Source organism: Cyprinodon tularosa, unplaced genomic scaffold (assembly GCF_016077235.1).
Source record: "Cyprinodon tularosa strain WSP-4 unplaced genomic scaffold, ASM1607723v1 ctg359, whole genome shotgun sequence".
NCBI lineage: Eukaryota > Metazoa > Chordata > Actinopteri > Cyprinodontiformes > Cyprinodontidae > Cyprinodon > Cyprinodon tularosa.
In genome coordinates, this window is record NW_024039073.1 from 1733742 (window position 1) to 1760436 (window position 26695).

The 26695-nt window shown below is 36.8% G+C and overlaps 1 protein-coding gene across 1 annotated transcript; it reads right to left on the bottom strand.

The window, feature by feature from the left end:
- Window positions 1-2834: 2834 nt before the first annotated feature.
- Window positions 2835-26475, bottom strand: LOC119790256 (monocarboxylate transporter 12-B-like). Its single transcript, XM_038295728.1, has 9 exons — window positions 26317-26475; window positions 23876-24166; window positions 18850-18953; window positions 18414-18557; window positions 16885-16980; window positions 16559-16715; window positions 9358-10095; window positions 9012-9271; window positions 2835-3363 (listed from the first exon to the last, which is right to left on the bottom strand). Exons 2-9 carry the CDS (start codon window positions 24010-24012, stop codon window positions 3197-3199), a joined length of 1803 nt encoding a protein of 600 aa, XP_038151656.1. The 5' UTR covers window positions 24013-24166; window positions 26317-26475; the 3' UTR covers window positions 2835-3196.
- Window positions 26476-26695: the final 220 nt, after the last annotated feature.

Sequence of the window (26695 nt, forward strand, 5' to 3'; positions counted from 1 at the left end):
TATACCCATGAAATATATGCCTGAAATACATATACTTTAAAGATATGTCTGATATTGGTTCCTCCTTTGTTTTACTCAAACTGCACACACAAATACATAAATACAAACATAAATGCATACAATGGTGTTATACTTTTTAAGCAGCCAGATGAAGTCTTTCACATGCCTAAATTTAAGTCTCTTAATTTATCAATTGTTGTTAACAAAGAGGGGTTCTCTCCTGCAGCAGAATTGAACGTAAAATGTTACTAGATCGAGCAATTTATAACAAATACAAATCCCTCCCTTCTGCCTTGACTGGAGAAGCCCATTATACAATAGGGATAAAGTATAAGTCATTATTGAGTCATAAAACCCTTTAGGGGTTTAGGGGTAACCTCTTCGAACAGGTGAGAGTCCTAAAAGTTAATGGGGGTCATAAAACCCTTGAATCTTATGTGAGAAGTTTGGAAAAATCCTTAAATCTGTAGTCGTTCGTTGTTATGCCCTTTGATGTTAACAATGAAACAGCATTCACACCAAACACATTTTGGGTGTCCAAAACGCTTAAAAAGTTGCTTTGACGCTTCAAAGCTCTGGATAAACTGCGCTCTGCTTGTTTATTCTGTATATGCAAGCTAGAGAGCAGCTTGGCTTTACTTACTTTCATGAGTTGGAAAAGTAGTTTTGATATTTTTTTTTGTGAGAAAGTCCACCTCCAAACATAATCTGATGTTGACATTATCCGATGACATTATCAGGATTATGATCCTACTAAAATATGCAGTTCTTGTCCGCTTGACCTCCAGCATACCGGTGGCCGTCAGCGCTGGACACCCCTGCTGAAAGCTCTCTGCTGTTCATAGTGGCTGGAAGTTAATATAAAGAGTTTCTAAGGTTTGTGGTAAAAACTGCAAGTACCAGAATATAGAATCGAATATTTTTCGTCAGCAGGTTTTACATTTTTCTGTTAATTGGGGTATGTATAAAATATTTTGCCGTAGTTCATAAAAAAAAATGTTTTAGTGCTGCAATAATGGTCAAAGCTCTCTCTCTTTTCCTTGTAGCCTATATAACAATCCATTCTTCCGGGGTTTTTTAATCGTTTAACGCCTTGATATTTATTTATCAATTATGTGCAGACAGCTCTGCAGAAACGATAACAGTTGGTGTGTAGTGTCTACCTCCTCCAAATAAATTCCAAATAACTCCTCGATCAGCTTTTCCGATTGGTTGAGGTGCAGGCGTCCAGCGGCAAAAGTAAAATTTTCTGAACTGCAGCGTCAAACTCTCGGATGCTCTGCTGCTTCCGATGCTCAAACGCGCCGCTGGACCACTTGATGCCGTCCGCCAAAGACTGCATGTGAATAAGATGCTTTGATGCCCAACCATTAGAAATCATAGATGTCCTCTTTGACATTATGCCAGGAATTTGCGTGTGTAGTGGGGAGGTGTTGGCTGAAACGTATATACAGTACATGCATTGACGCTAACAGGTGAAAGTTAAAAAAAGGTAATGAGAGTTATAAAACCTTCTTTCCCAAGTTAGCACACACCAAGTGATGTTTTGGGTAAGGGCAAGCCCTATTATCTAAACAAAAGTCTGTGTGATTGGATGTGTTCGGTATCGGCTGTGATGGACCCTCACGGGTGATTAGTCTCAGGTGGAAAACATCCTGATAGGAGCATCTCTACCACATGTGTATAGAATCAAGCCCCTCGCCATGCAAAGTGAAAGAATGGGTTGCTCCTAGCTCAGTGGATTCTAGCATAAGTGTGATAGGATGCCAACTGTTCAACAAATCCACTCATGAAATTTCCACACTCCAAAATTTTGATAGTAAAATATCAGCTTTATTTTAATAAAATTGAAGTGTTTAGGAGCAACAGCAACTCAGCCACAAAAAGTTAGCCCTTGTAAACTGATGGGGTATAGTGCAAAAGGTCGAACAACTTTCTGCATAGTTAATTGCTACACACCTCAAAAGGTCATGTGGCCTTCATAGCCAAAACAGAGCAGAGAGGTCTTCATGGAATGGGACATTATGGCCAATAACTGAGCACCAGAGCACAAAGTAATGTTCATAAAGACAGGGATGGCAGAGTCTGCAGTGGATGAACTTGACTTTCCTGACCTGAACCTGATAGAAAACCTCTGGGATGCATTAGAGCAGAGAGCCAGGCCTTCTCGTTCATATTGTGATCTCAACAAGGCACTTCTGGAAAAATTGTCAAAAATCCCTATAAACACACTCCTAAACCTTTTGGAAAGCCTTTGCAAAAGAGTTTAAGCTATTCCAGCTGCAAAGGATGAACCACCGTCAGATTGAACCCCAATGGACGAGGAACAGGATGTCACTGAAGCTCAAATGAATCAAGACAGGCTAGCGAATACTTTTGGAAGTATTGTGTACCTAGAATAATCGTTTATAGTGTGGAGTAACAAAAAAAAGGGAGTTACGGAAGGAATTGTTTGACTTCAGTGATCAGTATGGTGGATGACACCTTTTCAGCTTTCCTGTTTTAATAGAAATTATAAACTCTTTAAATCAGCACCTACAAATGGGCCAATAGTATATCTAAAACACATTGGTAGAAAGTGTGAATTTGGTTTGGAAAAAAAAAATGCTTAAATGTTAATCAAAGCAGTATAGCAACTGTTATGAATCACAGTTTCAATTTCAGTTTAACTGTGAGAAAAAGAAGAATTTCAAAGGAAATATTTTGATTTCCCTTTTTTAAATCTTAACAGAGAGAAGATGTGACAAATACTGCAAATATTGTTATAAGAATGGTTTGTATGTGATATATGATATGTGAATGATATATTGTAATGTAAGAAACAAAAACACACCTTACTACTGTATGGAAATCTGTTCAGAATTTATGAGCACTTGTTTTTTTCACATATTTTTCTTTATTGTTCACAGACATCTGGAAAAAGACAGGATTCTACTGAAATTTTGTCTAAAAATGTTTAAGACTTAAGTATTGACCAATTCTGAAAATGACAATGAAGACCTTAATTTCACCGTCTTCCATTTCTATGCTGTGCTACTTAGTTATACTCCAACTTAGAAATGCTTAAAAAATAAAGCAACCATGGTTGTAATGAGACTAAAGTGATAAAGCTCATTGGGTAGTCATATTCATGCGAGGCAAGGTGCAGCTTTGTGTCGCAACTTTGATTTGGTTAGAAAACAGATGCAACTTATGACTAATTTGTTTCCCTTCTGTGCTTTCCTTGACCTAGAGCTGTCCCACACAATGCTTTCAGGTGTGTCACTGAAGAGGCAGCCACAAGTACCAAAGAGCTGAGGAAGAACGAAGCCCCACTGATGAAGAAGGTTGATGCATAGTTGCCGGTCTGGTCTACAAACCAACCTGGAGAAGGAAAAAGAAAGGCACCATTTAACAATCAACACATGTGTTTGTAACACACAAGTTATCTCCAAGGGAAATCAGTGAAACTAAGAAATAAACAAGCGAAATAATGCCTCCAAAAGGATCCAAGACCGACGGGAGACAAGATGAGGACTACGTATCACTCACGCAAGTCAAAGAGTTGCTCAGCCAACAAAAGGAAATGTATATGGAGTTACTCCAACAACAACAGGACAATTTTAAAGGTTTTATTAAAATCATTGTGGACACTAATAACACCAGAATGGACGCAATGAATCGAGAACTACAGGACATTAAAACCAGCCTGCAATTCACACAGAAAGACATTGATGATATAAAAGTAGAAAGTGTTAAGCACAAGGACCGAAGTGACACGTTGCACTCAGACATATTTAAAGTATGTGAGGGCATGATGACCATTACTGATAAAATGGAGTACCTTGAGGGGCAGTCAAGGAGAAACAACCTGGTTTTTGATGGAATTACTGAATCACCAAATGAGACTTGGGCTGAGACTGAAGAGAAAGTGAAAACTATTTTAAATGAAAAGCTAAACTTTCAACATAAGATTGAGATGGAAAGAGCTCACCGCACCGGTAAACCTAGAGGAGACAGACCCCGGCCCATTGTTGTGAAATTTCTACGATACAAGGACAGATCAACTATTCTGCAGCGCACCAAGGCACTTAAAGGATCTAAGATTTTCATTAACGAAGACTTCACGGATGCGGTAAGGAAAAGGAGGGCAGAACTAATGCCGGACTTAAAAGCAGCACGCCAAAGAGGGGACATCGCTTACCTACGTTATGATAAGTTGATCACCCATCCACGTACTAGTACCCCTAAATTATCCAACAATGTATGACAGACAGCCAGACATAGCTGACATTCACTACTGAAAGAGAAACATGCAACAGATCGCGGCCTATGAGGATATAGAGCTATCCGTATTCCAACACAGAAACTATCATCAGCAAGATATTGAAAATGACATTGATCCTAATAATAATTTCTATAATGTCATCAATGATAGTTGTCACTATTACAGCGATGATCAGTTCAACAATAAGATTAAAACGGAACAAAAGCTGTCAATAATTCACTTTAACAGCAGAAGCCTGTATGCAAATTTTGACAACATCAAACAATACATCCAACAACTTTCACAGACCTTCAATGTTATTGCCTTATCAGAAACTTGGTTAAATAGTGATAAGGGCATAGACTTTGAAATCAATGGTTATGAAATGGTTTGTAAGAACAGGGAAAACAAAAATGGAGGGGGAGTAGCTTTATATGTTGATAAGAAGATTAATTATAAGTTGATCGAAACAATGTCAACTGTCATGGACAACATGTTTGAATGTGTGACTATAGAAATATTAGTGGAAAAAAAGAAAAATATCTTGGTGAGTTGCATTTATAGAGCCCCTGGATCAAACATAGAAGTACTCAACAACTGGATAGAAGAAAAATTTATAACAATTAATCAAAAAATAATATTTTTTTGTGGGGATTTCAACATTGACCTTCTTAATCCAAATAAACATAGAATGACTGAAGAATTTATTAACACCATGCTCAGCCTAAGTCTGTATCCTAAAATCACCAGACCCAGTCGCATAACATCGCATTGTGCTACCTTAATTGATAATATTTTCACAAATGTGCTGGAAAATAATTTAACTAGTGGAATATTAATGAATGATATTACTGATCACTTACCAGTGTTCATAGTCTACGACTTCAAGGGCATAACAGACGATCAAAAAATAGAGATGTATTACAGACGGGTTACGTCTGAAGAGACATTAAAAGCTCTAGAAGCTGAGTTGTTGGCCTACGATTGGAGATTAATATATAGAATGAATGACGTGAATTCAGCATATGAAGAATTTTTAAAAACATTTAAAATACTATATAACAAGCATTGCCCAATCAAACAATATAAAAGGAAAAGTAATCAAAAAAATGAACAGTGGATCACAAAAGGAATACAAAAGGCATGTAAAAAGAAAAACAAACTTTATAGAGAATTTTTAAAATATAGAACGTTAGAATTAGAAAACAAATATAAGAAATATAAAAATAAGTTAACTAATATTATAAAAACATGTAAAAAGGACCATTATCATAAATTACTGGAGAGTAATAAAAACAACATTAAGGAAACATGGAACATTTTAAATAGAGTTATTAGGAAATCTTCTAACAATAATAACTATCCACACTATTTTATAGAGAATGAACGGAATATTACTGATTTGAAAAGTGTCGTCAATAAATTCAATAGTTATTTTGTTAATATAGGACCTCAATTAGCAGGAAAAATAACGACTATAACAACTGCAACTCAGCAATATCAAATTGAGAATAATTCCAGCTCCTTCTATCTCAACCCTGTATTAGAAGAAGAAATCATAGACATTGTGAATAAATGTAAAAATAAAACATCCACTGACTGTGAAGATCTGGACATGAAAACTATTAAAATAGTAATCAAAGGAATCGCTAAACCATTAACTTATATCTGCAATCTATCATTTCAAACGGGATCATTTCCCAACAAAATGAAAATAGCTAAGGTCAAACCAATGTATAAAACTGGCAATAAGCACCTCTTCACTAACTACAGGCCTGTCTCTCTTCTCCCACAATTTTCTAAAATCCTGGAAAAACTCTTTAAGAAAAGAGTCGAACAATTTATAGAAAAACATTCGTTACTTAACAGCAATCAATATGGATTCAGAGCAAACCGGTCAACATCGCTGGCCTTAATTGACTTAATAGAAGAAATAACCAATGCAACAGATAGTAAGAAAATGGCAATAGCGATATTTATAGATCTAAAGAAAGCCTTTGATACAATAAATCATGAAATTCTACTTAAAAAATTAGAACGCTATGGAATTAGGGGAGTAGTTTTGGACTGGATGAGGAGTTATTTAAAGAGCCGGAAACAATTTGTGAAACTGGGAGATGTGGAATCTGACTGGCAGGAGACTGTCTGTGGAGTACCACAAGGATCAGTATTAGGACCAGTCTTATTTAATCTCTATATAAATGATATCAGTAAAGTGTCCAATGTATTAAAATTTATCTTATTCGCTGATGACACAAATTTTCTAGTCTCTGGCGACAATTTAGAACATCTCCTCTCAACAGTCACCTCAGAGATTAGTAAGTTAAAGATATGGTTTGACAATAATAAATTATCATTAAATTTGGACAAGACAAAAATCATGGTTTTTGGGAACTGTTACAAAAATACTGAAATCCAAGTTCAAATAGAGGACGTAACTTTAGAAAGGGTATCTGCTAATAAGTTTCTCGGCGTAATAATAGATGACAAAATCTGTTGGAAACCTCATATTAAACATTTACAGGGTAAACTTAGTAGAAGCATATCTATATTGGCTAGAGCTAGACATGTATTGAATGCTGAATCACTTCATATCCTATATAATTCTCTGATTTTACCATATCTATCATATTGCTGTGAAGTGTGGGGAGTTAATTACAAGAGCTCTTTACATCCGGTAACCATCCTACAGAAACGAGCCATTAGAATAATCCATAATGTTGGTTATTATGAGCATACAAACCCACTCTTCAAAAAATCCAGAATTCTCCAATTTGACGAGCTTGTAGAATTTAAAATGGCTCAATTTATGTTCAAAGTATCTAAAAAGTTGTTACCTGAGCACATACAGAGCATGTTCTCTGAAAGAGAAGTGGGGTATAATTTAAGGGGTTACTCAAACTTAAAGATGCGCAAGTTGCGAACAACAAGAAAAAGCTTCTGTATTTCAATTAAAGGTGTAAAGTTATAGAACAACTTAAATGAAGATTTAAAACAAAGCAATAGTTTAATACAATTCAATAGAAAATATAAGGAGGTCATTTTCAATAGAGATAGACATATGAGTGAGAGAAAGCAAAAATGTGTGTATTACAGATAACAACTTGGTGTAAGGGTTTGAAAAGACAAACCAGCATAAAAAGGGAATTGTGTTAGGTAAATATTAGTAACTGCTGACTGCCACTTTGACTTTCACTTGACTTTGATTTTTTTCTTTTTTGTTTTTGTTTTTGTTTTATAACAGTAGGACTGTAAGTTTTTATGTGTTTAGGGGGTAGGAGTTAATAAGTTTTCACTTCTTCCTACCCCATTTTTGAGCATGATATGTCAATGGAAACAAATATCTGTATTTTTCTTTTCTTTTTTATGCACTGCTTGTTACTGTGCACTATTTTATTTTTTTATATTTGTATCATGTTCAAAATAAATCTCATTTCAAACTTATGATGTGAAAAATACCACTGAAATTAAATGGAAATGTTTAGTGATGTTTTTATGTCTAAATTCTAAGAGCTGTGAAATTCCTTAACTTTTGATAAATTGGGAAATAAATGACATTTAATCTTAATTACTTGAAAAGGCCCAGTCACGTGACATGACTAGAATTTTCCACACTAGTGGCTCATATGTAAAGGTATTACAATTAAATTATGCCACCCTGGTGGCTTATTTTATTTCATTTCTGAGTAATAGAGCAAAGCAACTCCCAGCAGAGGTGTGAAAAGAAATATGATCTGAGGTCAAGGGTGAAAAAGCTAAAAATAAAATAAAATACAGCATGTGAATATTTGATGTGCTTGGATTACAATATAAATGTAGTTCACTTGAGGGTATAGTGGAGGATTTTCTTGAATCTTTGAAAAGACCCACCCTCTCCACTTAGAAAAAAACACAACTCTGTACCCACAACAGAGAGGGAATGCCTCCTCCTGCACTTTCCAAAAGAAGATTTGCATTTTTGCCACTAAGTCAAACTCACCCCAATAAGTGAAAACGTATTTACGACAAGCAAACATGTTTAAAAAATATGTGTTAAGCCATAAGTAATACAGATATTGTGAATGCAAATATAATAGAAATAATAATAGAAACTTCACAACAGAGGCAATAGTGGGAAGCCCAACCTTTGCTTTCAGTGTACGCCATCCCAAAAACCCTCTGGTCTCTGGTCGTTTCTCTCTGAGGCCTGTCTTTTGTTCTCACAAACTTGGCAGACACTTTTGCTCTTATGACCTTCGGCCATTTTTAAGGAAACGTGCTGAGAAAAGAGCTTTAATGACTGTCCGAAACCGTACCTCACAACACATATGTGGCTGAAAGTGCGCATGCGCAGAAAAAGATAGCTACCTATGGGGACAAGCACATAGGAAGGCCCTACGTAAACATATCACCACAATGTTTCACAGTAAGAAGGACCACTTATTTAGATGATCCACTCGGAAAAATAAGTATTTCCACTATACCTTTAAGCAAGAGCTAAAGATGTGGGAGCTGCCAAGTTGTTGAATGCATGACTAAGTAATGCCAGCAAAAGCCAACAGTGTTTATGTCTGCTGATTGAGCCTACTGCTAATTTTACTTTAAAGGCTCAAAAAGGACTAAGTTAACACTATCAGGGGTAACACTTGCTGTGAGTTTTTTTTTTAAGATACATTCATATTTTTTCTCTGTTTTTTTTTTATAGGCATAACATGTTACTGCATTGCTTTAATTATTCAGAATCAAACTATCCTTAAACACAGCAACATTTCTTTGTAACTCTTACCTCCTATAGGTGGGCTGATCAGGTATGGGATTGCATGCAAGAAGTACACCACACCCAAGGCCGTGGTTAGATGATCAGAGCCCACAGTGTCAGAGGTTACAACTGGTATCAGCGCGACATATGCTCCATCAAAGTATCCGTAGAGAATGGAAAATGGCACCAGGAGGGAAAATGAATTGAGGAAGGGTAGGAACATGCAACAAAGGCCTTCCATGCTTATAGCTACCATGTAGCTCAACACACGATACCTCTTTAGACACCTGAAGGAGAGGGAATCTGTTACTAAAAATCTTTGGTTGAATGATTAAATATTATACAACAAACAATACCTTCATTCCTCACTTACTTCCTGTCGGTGATCCATCCAAAGGTGATGTTGCCAACAATTCCACTGATGCCAAATATTGACATGAGGAAAGCGGCATGCTGATGCTCGACCCCTACGCTCAGGGCATAAGGGACGAGGTACACTACTGGAACACTACAGCCAAACGCAAGGAACACAAAGGATATGGACAGGACCAAGAACCTGGTAATCCGCAGGAAGCTAAACTCATCTTTTGCTTTAGCAACAAAAGATTTGCCTGTGGATAACTGTTGTGAGAACATCAAAGGTTCAGTTAAAACTGCTTGATCAAAGTTATCTGATGATGTCCCTTCACTGGATATTGAATTTTCTCTTTTTTCAACAGCATTAATCCATGTGGTGTTTGAGATCATGTTTTCTTGTTCTATGCTGCTGTTAAGAATAGTTGGAACAAATAACCATGTCCCCTCAAGCATTGTCTCCAGCTTATTGCTCAACAGGTGGCATTCTGACATTTTCCTATCTAACACCTCAGTAACAGTGAGTTTTGGGGTTGCTAGCAGTGCGATACTCTGGTGAAGCTTGTCTTTTTCAAGTCCAAAGTGTTTTAAGGCTCCGATGTTGTTGACAAGGCTCTTTTTGTCTTGTAAACTCTGTACTTGCTGCTGCTTTGGCTCCGCTTGACCCCAGTCAGAGGCCGTCTGTTCAGTGAGTTCAGTTTGCAGCACAGCCGTCATGCAGGCTTTCTCTGTGTTTGACATGTTGTTCTCCCATAGCCTTCAGACAGAACAAAATAAAACAAGAAATAAAAATTAGTTCCAGTGGCATGTGAGAATATTCACCTCAATTGAACCATTTTTATGAAATGAGACAATAAGATACTTCAAGGTCTTTATCATATACCAACATTTAGTGGTAAAAGCTTGCGAAATTAAAAGAAAATGATTTAAATATTTTTCTCAAATAAAGATCTGTGTGTAAAGTTTTATTGAGTTATACACAAAGAATTTTGAAGTATGCATGTATCAGCTGTGCCCATCTTAAGACTAAAATGTTTTCTCTTGCAAAGTAGTCAACGTTCAGACTATTTGGATGGAAAATATTTGCCAAACTACATTTTCAAGTCATTTTCGGTTTCCTTTTCTAGATTTTGACAAGGATGCTCTTTCACAAGAAGGTGCTTTGATCAAAATCAGTCTATTGTAGCCAGTGATGGGAAGTAACGAAGTACAAATACTTCGTTACTGTACTCAAGTAGATTTTTCTGATATTCTTACTTTACTTTACTACTTATTTTTATGGCGACTTTTTACTTCTACTCCTTACATTTTTACACAAATATCTGTACTTTCTACTCCTTAAATTTAAAAAATTGGCTCGTTACTTTAGTTTTGAATCATTTCAATGGAGTTACCTTTATTATTTTTCACGTCATCAATACCAAATTCAATCTAATTGGATGGGAATCTACGTTGCATTTGACGCACCACTACAAGATGAATCGACAGATTCGGCGGTATTCATTCGCGGCAAATCATTGCAGCTTGGTGGCGGTGGCGTTAGCATAGTAGCATGGACGACAAGATGATTGAAAATGAACACAACGGAGATCTAGTCCTATTGGCAGACATCCATTTAAAATGTAGGCAACGGCATGAAAAAAGTGGTTTATACTTTTACTTTTACACTTTAAGTAAATTTACAAGCCTGTACTTTGTTACTTTTACTTGAGTAAAGAAGTTTAATCAGTACTTCCACTTTTACTTGAGTAAAGAAGTTTAATCAGTACTTCCACTTTTACTTGAGTAAAGAAGTTTAATCAGTACTTCCACTTTTACCAGAGTATTTTTTAACACAAGTATCTGTACTTTTACTCAAGTACGGAAAGTGAGTACTTTTGCCATCTCTGATTGTAGCCCTAGGTGGCATCTTTAGAGTAGTTATTCAGTTCAATTCACAACACATGTCATCTCAACACACTTTACAAAGTCAATTCAACAAGATCATACTGTCAAATTGATTCAAAGATTTCTATCTAAGGAAAAACAAGTTGACTGCAATGACTCATTGACTCTAAGACAATCCCTCACAGTAAGCATGCTTGTAGTGACAGTGGAGAGGAAAAATTTATTGTAACAGAAAGTCAATTAAAGTGGACTCAAAGTGAATTCAGTTCATCTGATACAATACATCACTTATGGTTAGCAGTTTTTAAGACTTGTTAGTTGTTTTTTGTTGTTTTACAATGACATTCCTTATGCACCTCTTTAATAAAGGCGATGATTGTGATCTAGAAAACTAACAACTGTGAATCTCTACAGCACCTCTAGAGTAACAGAAGACCCCTTGGCCTTTCCACTATTTCTCTGCTTAACTAGACAGAAAGGTAAGACTTACAGTCACACTTTGGTAGGTTTACAATTGTGAAAACACTTCATTTTCCAATGATAGGTGGAACTTTTAAGCCTAGGAAAGATTAAGCTAATTGAAAAATATTTTGCCAGGCACATTAAGCTATAAATTAGTTTTAAATAAAGAGAAGAAAAAGCCTAAAATGTTCAATAGGCATTTGTACTTGTGTTTGCATTGTAAAATACTGCATTTCAAATGTCTGAATATCATATTATGTTAGAAATAAATGCCTGATGTCCCCAAAATCATTCATCTAGCTAGTATATATGTGTTAAAGGCCTGAATAAATGTTTTTTTTTTTTCATATCTATATGAGATTTGGACAGCTTTACATTGTGCTCATTCATAGGGTGAGGTAAAACATACAGCACTGAGAAATATCTTCTGTTCTGTTTTCGTACAAATTTGCAATTATCTGACAATCCCATGAGAACTAAAACTAAAGCAGTTTTGTACTTCATAATTGACTTTTTGTTAAGTTAAATTATAGTCTTTGGGAATTTAAACTGTATGATATGTGTGCTGCAGGTTTCTTTAAGGATAACTATAATGAGAGATATAAGAAGATTCCTTTTAGCTATTGGTCACAGGACTGGGTAAAGGGTCCAAGTATATCTTTGCAGAGAGAAGGTCAGTTATGGTAAATCCAGCCAGCCTTAGCATCTTGGACCAACAAGCTTTAAACCCCACGTTCCCGTGTACCACTGGGACTTTGGCCACAATCATACACCTTTGGTGGAAGACCTGTGATATTGTGGGTGTATAGGAAGTATAAATGGACATAGCATTGCCTCTACTCTGCAATAAGTAGGTTTTCAAAAGAATAATGATCCAAAACATAATCTAAAATAAAAGAAATCAGAAAAGGTTTTCCAGACACATAATTTAGCATCCTACACAGTCATTTTAGAGCTAAATTGTGTACGAAAAGTGCTGTGTATATACAAAAAAAGTGTATAGCTGTATCACAAGTGATTTCAAAATCAGTTCTGTGCATAGGACTTTTTTTTTAAACATTATTTTTTAATTGATGTTTTTTTTTTTTTTTGTTTCCCATGAGAGATTTTAAACCAGTACTTTTTATATTATTAGGGATGGAATTTTGTATGAAGGATCCTGTGAACAGCTAAAGACCACTCCTTCAATTTTAAAATTGTAATACCCTATAAACCTCCTTTTGTGAGCAGCTAGCTCCATCTATTGACCAAAAATGTAATAATAATTAGGTGAAGGATCTAACCTCTGCAGTTAAGTAAAAGAACATATCAATACAAAAAATAGAGATTGATTCATACTCAAGTATTAAAGTCATCTGTTTTTTTTGTTTTTGTTTTAGGAATACTCCTGACATAATGAATTAATGTAGAACCCCTTTCATTTTCTGTAATCAGATGCAGGTTTTTTTTCTAAAACCTTAAGTGGAGAGTATACTAAATAAGTTGCCATGTGTTTCAAAACATGGTTTCTAATTAATGGAAACCATATTTCTATTAATTTATATAAGGGGATGTAGCCAAATCTCCAATAGATTCAAAGCTGGTGTTAACATTTAGAAAAGCTATCTTCATGTTATAACACAAATCAAATAAATTTCACTTTAAAGTTGCTGTTATTCTTAGACCACCAAGTTTACGACCTTTCCCTGATGCAATATGCAGAGTTGTTGGGAAAATTCCCTTCCATCAACAGAGTTTCCTCCCCATACACTTATGCAGTTTGTGCATGTGGAATTTGAAGCGTAACCATTTGGGTGTTAGCTCTTTTTTTGTCAGTATCAATGATGCTTACAGCGAGCTGGAGGATGTGTCACTTCAGTTATCCAGCCAAGTGAGGTCTCATAACATATGAAAAAGAATTGAATACTGTAGAACTCTTGTTATTTGGTGCTGCAATTAATGTTCTCTGTGAAAATACTTTGTCCAGGATGGATTGGGTCTGCTACTGTATGTGGGTTCGTTGCCTGTTTCCCAACATTAAGCCTTTATAAATATTGCATAAAGAGAAGGTGACATTAGCATTAAAACATTTTGTAGACCCGACTATTTCCTGCTGTCTGGTCGTACCCTGCTGTGGCAAGAACAGGACAGAGTAAGTTTTAGCGGTGAAGCAGCTCCTGAGAAGGTCTTCTAAAGGACCAACAGGAAACACAACCGTTGTTAATACATTCTTTTAGACTGTCTCCATTAGACTATTTTACAATTTAGAGCAAACTTTGAAAATATTGAAAATAACAAAATGTGAATTAGATGTATTCCATCTATTGGATACAATTAACCCGATGATGCAAAGCATGATGTTGTTACATGTTTAGGTTACATGTGGCTGTAATAAACCACAGATTAGTAATGGTGCGTGGATTTAAGGACTGAGTTGCAATCGGGCAAGTTATATTAAATTTATCAAGTAGTCTAGTATTAGCGATGGTACTTAACAAAACTTGTATCCAAGACCCCAACAGTGGAAACAGCTGATCAGTCCTTCAAGGTAAATGTTCACAACAAAAAACGTATAAGTTTTGGTGTCAGTCTTTGGAGTGTACTCTTTTTAAAAGAAGTCAAGAGAATCATCTCAAGAAAGCATAAATAACATTATGGTGATATTTAGTAAGTTGAATCAAATTTTTGCTGTTTTCATCTTTTCTAATGTAATACTTCCGAATGCATATAAAAAGAAGTTAAAGAAAGCACGTCTCATATATCAGAACAAACTCAGATCCCAGAGAGATACCATATGTCCTAAGCATTTGACGTAATCCCAAATAGACAGCGTTTTGTTTAGGATGGTAAGAGGTGGGGTGTGGGGAAAACGTTTACATCCCCAACTCTCCCTCTCTCCCTGTATTCTCTACGCAAGTTGATCCCGGAAGTTGTTAGCAGAAACCAACAAAAGTAGCAGCTATAAATCTGGCTGTGAAATTCATCTATACATATCAATTTTGGCTCTGTATGGATGCAGTACAGGATGCAGATTCAGACAGATAAAATAGTGAAACAATAACGCACACTGACTACGCCCTGGCTTGCTTTCATATTACTCTCTATTGTTTACTTTCCTGATATCTGTCGCACTGGTGTTATCATCAATGCTAACACAGCGTGATGATGTCACTCTCCAGTGGCACAATCGGTCAGCGCACTGTAATTATAAAACAGTACACCTGAGCAATGCCGAGGTTGTGAGTTCAACCCTCACCTGGAGTATTCCATTAATTCTAGAGGGGAGTGGAGGCCTAGTGATTGGGGCATAGAGCTTGGAATCCTGAGGTTCTGAGTTCAAGCCCCACTCCCACAGACTGCCAGTCTGGGTCTCTGAGCAAAAGACCCTTAACCCCACACTGCTCCACGCGCATCGCACAATGGCGGCCCATTGCTCCCCAAGGGGATGGGTTAAATGCAGAGAGTTAATTTAGATGTTCTGTACTTATGACAGTGTTATGACAATAAAAAGCTGAGGGGGAAAAAAAGAAGCCACACAGCTTGCCAGCTAGGGGTTAGACCCAGCTTTTATAGGCAAGGGGAAGAGAGCCCAATGCTGAATGTTGGCAGGTCAAGCCTTGTTTGGAAAACATGTGCTAACCTGGTGTTTTCAGTCGGGAAGAGGCCCAGATCCTTAGTACAGGTAGGGGGTCAGAGTATTGGGGGGGTTGGCTGATGCTGATAAAAGTTTGGGAGGAGTTGATTCAGTCACAGATGGAAAGTTACTGTTGGGGGTAGCATTTTTCTTTGTGTTTAGGTGTGAGGTGTAGTTGTCCAGGCAGGAGGTGTGAATGGCCATTTATCAAGCTACAAAAATCTAATGGTGGGGGATGTGCAATCCAGTATGTTCTACAGCAGGGGTCCCCCACTACAGCGATGAGAGCCACTGCCATGCAGTTTAAAGATGCATCTATCAGATGTAGGGTTAGACATTTTTTTTATTGTTGTCTGTGCAAAATGTCTTGGTCTGAATGCTTGTGCCTCGCAAAAATGAATGTATAATCAGCTCAGTGGCTGCAGTTTCCTTGAATATTACAATCTTTACATGTAAAGCAGCCTCATTAACTTGCTTTCTTAAAGTCACGAACCAAGACTTATTTTTTTTAGTTTCTGCATGCTGGCAACAGATGAAGAAGACGTTGTTCAGGAAGTCCTGAAGCTGCACAAAAAATGGCTAATAGGGATTCTTTAAGATTCTATAGGAGTGGTCAAGAGTGTTAGTGTCCATTGTGCAGGACTTATCAAACTATCTGTATTTTAGAAGTTTATAAGAGAGATTTATTCTGCTGAAAGAATAGTGATAAATGGAGTTTGTGTGGTTGTTTTTCCTCCACATCTGCTAATATGGCAAATAGCTTTTTTTAGTCCAAACAAGGAAAGATTCCTTGCCGATTAACAAAGCTTATACCATATACAGTACATTGCAGATAAGTGACATCGTAACCCAAGTTTGCGCATCTTGAGGATACCTGCATGTTTCTCTTGTGTACATCTGTTGTAAATCCTAAAAAGAGCCATTGTGCTTCCAACTAGAATCTCTGTTCTGCTGTCTAGCAAGAACTGGCAAGAAAAACCTGCTTGAAGTTTAGGAGTTCATTCAGAGTAAATTAAACTGAACAATAGCAGGAAGCACAAAATAAGGACACAAAGTTCTAGCAAGAAAAGTATTGAGGTTGCCATCTGGGGTGTGTTACAGTAAGAAAAAAAAAACTCACAAATCAGAGCTGTGATTTTTTAGAGTTATATCTAGTGCAGTAGTTTGTGACAGAAGACACAAACTTCCATGCCTTTACTTGAATTTTCAATTGAGGAATAATTCACATGGGAAATATGTAATGTTCCAAAAAACTGACCTTCCAGCTTGGTTGTTTTCCAATGGCCTCATCAAGGCAGCACAGATGCACAGGTTGGAAACAAATCCTCCCAGGATAAGCAGAGCTCCTCTCCAAGAGTAATGCTCGATAAGAAGCTGAACTGCAGGAGCCAGAAGAAAGGTACCAATGCCACTCCCTGAAAATAAGTTGAAATTGGATTTGATGGGATGGTTGGATTATTTAAATGTATACCAGAGAGATATAAAAAGGGGAAAAAAACTAATTCAATAGCTTTGAAACAAATAGGAGCTTATTCAAATAAAACAAACTGAAAGACATATCAAAAAGGCAAGTAAAATTAGTACCAGAAAGAGCGATGCCATAAGCTAGAGCCTTCCTCTCATTAAAGTACCTTCCAACCATGGCTATAGCTGGCGTGTAGCTAAGAGCAAAGCCAAGACCTGTGGAAATTAAAAAATAAGAATAATCAGCTTTAATGGTCATTGCAAAAGTACATTACAAAAACAGGAAAAAATGTCTCCTGCATTAAAAAATTCATTTGGTAGCTGTTAGCAGTTTACATAATTCTCAAAGCAATCTGATTATAAAGGTTCCTCAGGGATCCAGAGTGGCTGAACCAGTGTGGTTTGAACCAGGTACTTGTTGCATTCCAAAAAAGGCAAACCCTTGCTCCAGCCATTAATCTACTACTCCTCTAAAAGTGTTTGGAGTATCACAAGCATAATTACTTAACAATTATTATAGGCTTAGGGCCTCCCAACCATTAACCATTATGCGCTTCCTATCAACCATAAATGCGTACATTTAAACGCAGTCAATTCGACTTTTGTTTCTCTAGAATAAGAATAATATGTCACTGAAAACTTCATCATGAATATATTTTAGGAGTCAAGCAATATTTCATTTCCAGTTGTTTTAGTCTGTAAGAAGGCCATGTTCTCTGCATCCATTGTCAATGCAGCCACCTGTAGCTGTGGCTGTAAGGTCTGCGGTGCATGATGTGACAGCAATCCCTAAACCCGGTGGTGAACACAGGCAGTGAGGGATGTTTTCACTCTGAAGATGCAGTCTTATCAAGCCTTGCTGTCTTTTTTAACTCCTAAAGCAGCAAGATGGTATTGTGAGGCCTGAAATGCCACTGCCCTGTTGGTCGCAGAGGCACAAGTTTGGAGAGGACACAGAGAAAGACTATTTGTAGGCCTCAAAGTGATTCTGGCAAACCCTGTGAAGCTTATGTAAGGGAAAACAGACCTGTTCATGAATGAGGGGAGAATGGAGTGGGAGATTGATAGACAAACCAGTGCTACTGCTGCTATAACGAGGACACTGCACCAGTCTGTTAAGGTGAAGAGAGAGCTTAGAGATAATGCATAGCTCTCGATTTACCAGTCAGTCTAGGTTCCCACCATGAAATTTGGTCATTAAAATCTGTATCATGACAATAGAACAAGATCAGGGATACAAATGGACGAAATTAGTTTTCTGCACAGGGTGGCTGGGCTCTCCCTTAGAGATGAAGAGCTTGGTCATTCGGGAGAGGCTCAGAGTACAACCCCTTCTTCTCAAAATATACACAAAACACATAATTATATAATTTTCAGGTTAGGAAAATGGCTTTTTGGGTGCTATTTTCTATGCATACACTCCATGCATAAATGTGTGCAGTTTGGTCATCAGAATGTGATCTTCATATTTATGAAAGTACAAACAAATTTTTTGGCCACTGCTTGCTGATATTACACCTACTTTGGACGTAGGTTTTCAATATAAATTTTTGTTCTAGAAACTTTGTGAAGATTATGCCCTTAGTGAGCACTAATAGGTAGTAATGAAGGTTCTTCAGTGTGATAAATAATTGTTTGTTCATCCATACCTGTTATTACTCCCAGAGAAGCATATAAAAATTCTAGACTGGAGGCAAAGGAGCTTAGGATCAGGCCAGCAGTTGACAGAAGGCCTCCCAGAAAAACTGTTGCTTTGCAGGACAACCGATTTCCAAGAAAACCACCAAGAGGAGCTGGAAAAATAAAGTATGAGTGGGTTACTGGGATTTTCAATTGCTTTTGATATTCTTCACATATAAGCCTAAAGTGATTTGCAAAAAAACAAAGTATGGATACTTTTAGAGAGACATCTGTTTGTTTGATTCTAACCTCAAACCTCTATATATTTTAAGATGATTTATTACGATACACTAAAACAATTAAACAAAATGTGACAAAATTACCCTGGTGTGAAAATTTTTTCATGGCACTACACGTACAAAGTTTCCATGTGCCTAAATATTCTGGAAGAGATACATGTCTTACCACACAGCATGGTGGTGCAGTCAATAATACTGTGAATCCAAGCAGTGGTGGAATAATCCTTTTCAAAGTACATCTGGAACTCCACAAAGAACATGGAAATACATCTGTTTGAACAGAACACAAGAGAAGAGTTTACATTCCAACCAATTCTACCATTATTTATGTGGTCTATGTTTGGTTTTTTCCTGTTGAAAAAGGCAAATTTCAACAGCTATATTCCTTCCTAACAATAAGTGCTTTTATGTCTTCCAGTCAGACTTCCATGATTGATTGACAGATTGACTTTATTGATCTCACACTGGAGAAAGTCACCTCTGCATTTGACCCATACCCTTTGGGAGCAGTGAGCTGCCATTGTGCGTCGGCCGGGGAGCAGTCTGGGGTTAAGGGTCTTACTCAGTGACCCAGAGTGGCAGTTTGTGGGAGTGGGCCTTGAATCAGAACCTCTGGATTTCAAGCGGAATGCCCTAATCTCTAGGCCACCACTCCCACCACACCTCAGATACTGCCTTGTTAAGGTGTTCAATGACATCAGTTTAAATGCAATCTGTGCAATAACCACACTGCTGGTATTATTAGCCATTAGTGCAGCATTTGACACTGTTGATCAAAGCATTTTATTAGAGCACTTGGAGAACTGGGAGGGCCTTTTTGGACTGGTTTAAAAGCTACTTGAAGGAAAGGGCTTTTTTGTCAGTAGGTAACTTTACACTAGAGACTACACAAATAAAGTGGTATTTCCAAAGGGTCTGTCTTTGTACCCCTTTTATTCAATGTCTACATGCTTCCTTGAACTCACATCTTAATAAACGACAAAGTAGGTTACCATAACTATGCAGACGACACGCAGCTGTATGTTACGATGAGGTGGGTGACCATGAACTCATTCAAATGCTGGGTACGTCCATGGAAGAAAGCAATGCATAGATATGCCAAAATTATCTTCAGCAGAGTGCTCCAGTTATGACAGCTAGAAACCACCAATCAGGCTCGAAAATCTGGTTCTAGTGATGGACTCAGACCTGAAGAGAAGCTGATCATCTCTGAGTGGATCGAGCAAAATGAGCAGTAAAATATGGATATATTCAGGGCAACAAGTTTAGCAGAGTTGGCAGAACTGTCAGCAGCAGCAGCTGAGATGTGAGCAGATCAGACTGTCATGTGGGAGGAGGAGGTAAAGTTCCAGGTTTTCACTGAAGTGTTGATATGTTTTATTTAGACATCCTTTTCCTGCTTCATCCATCTCCCCTACATCCGTCTATGAATGGTTGCTATTTGACTCTCTCAGTTAACCAATCATGCTGGAGACAAATGTTAGAACCATGCACCTCATTAACAGAGGCAAAAATTATAAATAATTATACAAATAAAGAAACAAATGTGGTAAAAAAAAAAAATGATGGTGCAAATAGAATAGAAATACAAGAAAAAAAACAAATTAGCTTTTTTTCATGACCAAAATAAAAAATATTCATTTGTATTTATTTTTATATTTATTTATCATTATTCATATTTTCATCTTTTTAGTTTTCTCATTTTTTTGTCCCTCATACGTTTCCCGTGCAATGTACTTTTCTTTATGGTTTATTCTATTGTACAGCTTTTCGAATTGTCTTACCTCTGAAAAGCAAAATAAATATCAAAGCTGATAAACTTGCTTTGCCTCAGTATCATCGGCCAAAATCTTTTATATTGGTTGTGAAAATAATTTACGCCTTAGAGAACTCTTTGGTCCGACTCTTATCCTGTAATCTCTGAGTTCTGCACCCACTGAACTCGTTCACATTGGTATCTGTCTCAGTTATATAATGGTGTCATTACAAAGGGCATACAAAGCATTTGTTGAATGGCTCTCCGGCAGTAAGGTGATCTTCTCAGTAATTATTATGCCAGTTATTAATCACTGAAAATACAGAGGGCATTCTTTTGTTTACTAACTGTCCTTTATTTTATTACAATGTATTTAGAGGGATATGAGGTTCATGAATTTACAAAATCTTAATCTCAAATGATAGCTCTCTGGATTTCTGACTGTCTATCAAACTTTTTCTATGGACTTTGGCAGGGTTGCAGTATATAATGTCCAGTCCTTGCACCTAACTGTGATAATATAGTGCATAATGTGCTGAAAAATAAGGAGAGTGGATAACAACAGGTGTGTTGTGTTTAAGAGGGAAATCTGCTGCGGAGGTTTGACAAAAACCTTCAGAAGTAGGGGATTACATAAGTAAAGGTGAGGCACAGAATCTGATCATCTGTTACTGTTTTACATATTAGCCCAAATGAAAATGCAATTCATGATTTTTAGGACATTAAAAATGTTGTATTGGTTGTTGGTATTAAAGTGAATTAATATCCATTTCAAAATACATTTAAAAGTGCTGTGGGTAAAAAAATCAAAACATTTTGAATATGTGTAATATTTATTTCTGAGATTATAATGTTCAATAAAGTGCCTGACAGTCTTTGTTTCTTTTTTGGTCTGATTTCCTCTTTTTTTTTCACATTCTGGCGATGTGGCAATAAGAATAATTGTCTTGATGCCAAAGAGAGCTAAACAGATTTTGCTGTCACAAGTGGACCAGTAGGGCTATTACCATAGTGTTTCGCTTGTTTTATACATATAAATTGCTTTATTATAATTATGCAGAGAGTTTTACAGATTATATGGACACTCCAATGTAAGAAGAACAGGAAAGGAAAAACAGAAAAAAAAGAGAAAATATGAAAGAAAGAGGAGATAAAAGGTAGATAATGATAAAACATCTTCAGTCTGTTTCATCACCTGATTTTTTATTTCTGGTCTGATTTCCATTAAACAAGTGTTTCTGTATAAGGCAATATTTTTAGTAAGCTTTGTGGTGTTATCTGTGCCATAATGTTTCCGTATGAGCTGGTGTGATAAGAAAATATATTAAGATTTTAAAAATCCACAGGACTGGGTGGTAGATCAAACAAGTAAAAAATCAAAAAGGTTAACCCACTCAGACAACAAAGTGTCATTAAACGCCTCTGGATTTTCTTCTTCTTTGAAGTCTTTTTATTATCAGGCTTTTTATGGTAACTCTTCCTAATCATTCCTTACCTATTTTTTTATAGTGATTTTATATTCTTTTCTTTATTACAAATAGGGCTTTCATATCAAAATCTTGCCCTTATCATGAACTCATTTAAACCTGAATTCCCAGCATGATAGGCCTATTATTATATATTTTAGTAAATATCTACATACAGTGTTTTAATTTGCACATAAAACATGCAAATAATGAGGTGAAGTTAAAATGTGCAGAGGCATCTTAAAATATATACAGGTGCTGGTCATAAAATTAGAATATCATGAAAAAGTAGATTGATTTCAGTAATTCCATTTAAAAAGTGAAACTTGTATATTATATTCATGCATTACATACAAACTCATATATTTCAGATGTTTATTTTGTTTAATTTTGATGATTACAAATGACAACAAATGAAAATCTCAAATTCATCATATCAGAAAATTAGAATATTGTGAAAAGGTTCAAAATTGATGGCCCCTGGTGCCACACTCTAATCAGCTAATTAACTCAAACCACCTGCAAAAGCCTTTAAATGGTCTTTCAGTCTAGTTCTATAGGCTACACAATCATGGGGAAGACTGCTGACTTGACAGTTGTCCAAAAGACGACCATCGACACCTTGCACAAGGAGGGCAAGACACAAAAGGTCATCGCTAAAGAGGCTGGCTGTTCACAGAGCTCAGTGTCCAAGCACATTAATAGAGAGGCGAAGGGAAGGAAAAGATGTGGTCGAAAAAAGTGTACAAGCAAGAGAGATAACCGCACCCTGGAGAGGATTGTGAAACAAAACCCATTCAAAAATGTGGGGGAGATTCACAAAGAGTGGACTGCAGCTGGAGTGAGTGCTTCAAGAACCACCACACACAGACGTATGAAAGACATGGGTTTCTGCTGTCGCATTCCTTGTGTCAAGCCACTCTTGAACCACAGACAGCGTCAGAAGCGTCTTGCCTGGGCTAAAGAGAAACAGGACTGGACTGCTGGTGAGTGGTCCAAAGTCATGTTCTCTGATGAAAGTAAATTTTGCATTTCCTTTGGAAATCAAGGTCCCAGAGTCTGGAGGAAAAGAAGAGAGGCACTTCATCCACGTTGCTTGAAGTCCAGTGTAAAGTTTCCACAGTCAGTGATGGTTTGGGGTGCCATGTCATCTGCTGGTGTTGGTCCATTGTGTTTTCTGAGGTCCAGGGTCAACGCAGCCACATACCAGGAAGTTTTAGAGCACTTCATGCTTCCTGCAGCTGACCAACTTTTTGGAGATGCAGATTTCATTTTCCAACAGGACTTGGCACCTGCACACAGTGCCAAAGCTACCAGTACCTGGTTGAAGGACCATGGTATCCCTGTTCTTAATTGGCCAGCAAACTCTCCTGACCTTAACCCCATAGAAAATCTATGGGGTATCGTGAAGAAGAAGATGCAATACACCAGACCCAACAATTCAGAAGAGCTAAAAGCCACTATTAGAGCAACCTGGGCTATCATAACACCTGAGCAGTGCCACAGACTGATCGACTCCATGCCACGCCGCATTGCTGCAGTAATACAGGCCAAAGGAGGCCCAACTAAATACTGAGTGCTGTACATGCTCATACTTTTCATGTTCATACTTTTCAGTTGGCCAACATTTCTATAAATCCTTTGTTTTTATTGGTCTTCAGTAATATTCTAATTTTCTGATATGATGAATTTGGGATTTTCATTTGTTGTCATTTGTAATCATCAAAATTAAACAAAATAAACATCTGAAATATATGAGTTTGTATGTAATGTATGAATATAATATACAAGTTTCACTTTTTAAATGGAATTACTGAAATCAATCTACTTTTTCATGATATTCTAATTTTATGACCAGCACCTGTATATACTGGACTTTTTACTATTTGTTAACTGGATGTTAAGAGATCCAAGTTATTTTGCAAACTGTAAGGATGCAGGATGCAGTATTTATTACAAACATGCCTTACCTGGTCACTGCCCGAATGCAGATGGTGGCAAGGAAACAGCCAATGACGACCATCCAGCCCCAGCCGCCCTCTGGTGGGGTTTTGACCCCAGTGGCCTTCTTCCCTTCTTCAAGCCTCTCCCCCCTGATAACTGCCATCACTCCAGAGATTCACAGCTGATGTCCTTCTGTCTGTTTGGGTGAAGCACCTCTTTTCTGGCTGGATTTGTGGTGTAAGAATCGAAACTGTTTGCTCTTCATGTCCTTCCTCCCTTTTTTAGTGCTTCTCCAACCATTTTGACTTCTTGGTGCACTAAAAAAAAAGAAAAAGTATGGAGACAAACCACAGGAAAACATATTATATCTAACATTGTCACCAATACAAAATAGAAAGTTTGTTTTTTGAACTATGAAGGATATAAATAAGGCTTATCCTTTTACAATTTGTGTCTTTAGACCCTTGGTGTTGTGCCCACTCTGCTTTGCAAAATACCTCAAACTTAACCTGATTGCATGGAGACTCTATAGGCATGTTGCCAGGCATAAGGAGTAGGAACCAGGCACAAACAAGAGCCTCATATTATAAGTAATATTAGTTTAGACTAAGAAGCTGTAAAATCAAACCGAAGGCATGGGAATAACAGGAGAACATTGGCAATGACAACAAACAGGGTGAACATACCCCAGTAACAGCAGGACAGGAAAACAAGGGAATGATCTGACAAGGACGCAAAGAAACTAACTGGATTATAACTGATGTGGTTAGTGACCTAAGAACAAAGGGAAGTTTTACAAAGGCGTCCAAAAATTTTCAAAATTCAAAAGCTAGAAACTAACATCTAAATAAAAACCAATACAGGAAGAAGCAAAAGTTGCAACCAAGAGTTAAACACAGAATCAAGTGTGGAAGACTGGAGATGACATAAAAGATGACAATGGAGATGACGACATAAGACAAATAATCGAAATACAAAACAAGTAATTCAAAAACATGATATTGCGTTATGTTTTTTTCATTTTCCTATTTGTTTTTGTGCTTTGTTACATGATCTTAACAAAACTATATGTTTCCAAATACCTCTGAGGCCTTTATACTGACAAGAAATTATGCAAACATAAATTACCCATTAAATGATTTCTGTAGAAATGGTTCCACATAATGATGTCTAGAGCTATCATATTAGAGAACTCGATGTATATGCATATTTACAGTTCTGTGCTTTTTTGTTCTTTCAGATAAAGTCCCAGTTACATGGATGTTGTAATGTGGGAAAATGGGAAAAAAACTCAGCACTTAAATGGGTGTGACTATCACAAACACATAACACGCATCGGAGAATCGAGTGGTACAACCGCCCGACCACCCCTCCCTCACACACACACTCATTTCCATTCTAAAAAAAAAGGTAATAGCTTAAACTTCTGCCTAAAGGCATCGCTATTGTTTTTCATTCCCTTAAATTCATGAAACAAGTAGAAAAAAAATGCTAAGCCAGCCCCTTCAAGAGAACAAAACTTATCTAATTCAATCCTAACTCAGAATTATCCAAAGAATCTTTTTTTTTCTAAAGTAAAACTAAATAAGGTATAAAGTTGGAATAATCCATCTCTATCAACAGTCTTTACCTTCTACAACTTTTTGCTTTCCCTCTGTGACTTTAGCCCAACAAAGAAGAATTGATTCAATATTTTTATCAAATCTAGATACTTCATTTTCGTTTTCAAAAGGTAATTAATAAATAAAACCAACATTTAGTGCTATACAATAAGGTATTTTCTAAAGCCCTGGGTTTTTTTCAAACCAAGAGGTGAAAAGTTAAACAAATGACTAAAATATGTAAGATGACATACTAACCAAAAATATATTTAATATGTTAAAATAAACAAGAAAGGAAAACAGAATCAATTATTCCTGTCATGTTGAAATGTTCATTTCTGTCCAAAGGTTTCTGTGTACTTTTTTCTGCATCGTCATTTATTTCAAGAAAGCTTATCTCTGCGAAGAGATGGGCCTTGAGGTTATTGTGTGTTGACTGACTGCATGTGTGCATGAATGTGACAGCTTTCTCTGTCCATGAGGTAAACTGGCACCGTGCCATACGTTTATCACCTTTTGCTGTATTTTATCTCAAAATGCCACCAGTTACTGTAAACTCAGTGTAAAAGTACAGTATTTGTGTGGGGGGGGGGGGTCTGTTACATGTTGCCGTTTACAGATAGCCTATAATTGCATTTTTAAAAACAAACAGAAAATACCTTCTGCTTTTTATTGCAAGAGACCTTCAAACGTGGAATATTAGAACATTTATTTAGGAAAATATGCCCTTTTTTGTACTTTTAACAAACTGTAAAGAACAAATCAACACAAAAAGAGTAAACAGAGTCTTTGGAAATAAACAGAAGGGCCAGTGCATCACAAAAAGGAGTACAAAAACTAAGAGAAAGCAAGTGAATTGTACTTACATCAGACAACAGCAACTTTCTTCTGCTTTAAATTACAGCCTCATTGCTTCATTTGCTTTTCAGATCAGTCAAACAATGGAGGTGTTTCTGCTTCTGCATGTTCTCCAAACACCCAGAAGGTGTTTAGCAAGACAAACAGGCCTGAAAACCTAAAGATATGAGGGGAGGACAGAGGGGTAGGAGGAGGAGGAGGAGCAAGAGGAGGGTTTCCTGATGCTGGTGTTCCTTGTTTTTGAACACTTTGTTCATTTTTTATATAGAAAAGTCTTACAATTGATGAAACAGTTAGCCAAAACTAAAAATAAAACAGATATCCAGCCATTGATGTTAGTGTCGTAACTTTTTTCAAAAAGTAACAGTTTCAGAAAAGCTATTTATA